At 48.9% G+C, this 1,054-nt stretch overlaps 1 gene segment (V, D, J or C); it reads right to left on the minus strand.

Annotated features, from left to right (window-relative positions):
• Nucleotides 1-413: 413 nt before the first annotated feature.
• Nucleotides 414-978, minus strand: LOC116548617. The segment is given in 2 exon segments: nucleotides 414-745; nucleotides 848-978. Coding segments are annotated over 2 exon segments (363 nt in total).
• Nucleotides 979-1,054: the final 76 nt, after the last annotated feature.

Raw genomic sequence — 1,054 nt, forward strand, 5'->3', positions numbered from 1 at the left:
AGAATCCCTAAAGACTGTTCTAGTCAGATAATCTTTCTGAAGTCCCTCTCCTGACTCTGGAGAAGGCTCACTAGGAAGCCCTAAGCTACCTCAGGACTCTGGTCATGGTGACTGTGGTTGAGGACTTTTCATCTCTGAAAGCATCAACCTGCATTTTGTGCATCTGAGAACAGCTTCTCATATTAAAATAATTATTTAAAAAATATGCAGAGATAACTATCTCTGTAAGCACAGAATTCTGAACTTAGAGAAGTTCACTAAAGAAACTGTAAAAAGACAAAGTCCCACATCCTGACAGGAAATCAGCCACCATCTGCACCTGCCTCTGGGGTTGATTCTGATCAGTGGCTCCAGAGCACCCCCTGCAGCTCATTTCCCACCAGCGTTCCTGCAGGGAGGCTTGTGTCTGGGCTCACACTGACTTCTCCTCACTGTGTGTCTTTTGCACAGTAATATACAGCTGTGTCCTCAGCTCTCAGACTGTTCATTTGGAGATACAGTGTGTTCTTGGCATCCTCTCTGGAGATGGTGAATCTGCCCTTGACGGAGTCTGCGTAGTATATGCTACCCCCATCATATCTAATGGCTGAGACCCACTCCAGCCCCTTCCCCGGAGCCTGGCGAATCCAGTACATCCAGTAGCTACTGAAGGTGAATCCAGAGGCTGCACAGGAGAGTCTCAGGGAACCCCCAGGCTGGACCAAGCCTCCCCCAGACTCCACCAGCTGCTCCTCACACTGGACACCTGCAAACACAAAGACACCAAGGTTAGAAACTGCCACACATACCCACTGTTTCTCTCACTATGTCCACTCACACTCAATATCTCTAGTTCTCCATTAATCACCTTTTAAAATAGCAACAAGAAAAACCCAGCACAGACCAAGCTCCATGGTGAGTCCTCTGTGTTCAGTGCTGATCACTGAATAGAAACACCTGGTAATCCCGGGCTGGGGCTCCTCTCCCAGAGCTGCAGGGTCAGGGTTGGGCTGGTTTTCATCAGGAGAGGAGGGCCCTATTTGCATGTCTGCTACTATATAGCAAGCTCTGGGGC

Source organism: Sapajus apella, unplaced genomic scaffold (genome assembly GCF_009761245.1).
Source record: "Sapajus apella isolate SASKATOON/1434 unplaced genomic scaffold, GSC_monkey_1.0 scaffold17085, whole genome shotgun sequence".
NCBI lineage: Eukaryota > Metazoa > Chordata > Mammalia > Primates > Cebidae > Sapajus > Sapajus apella.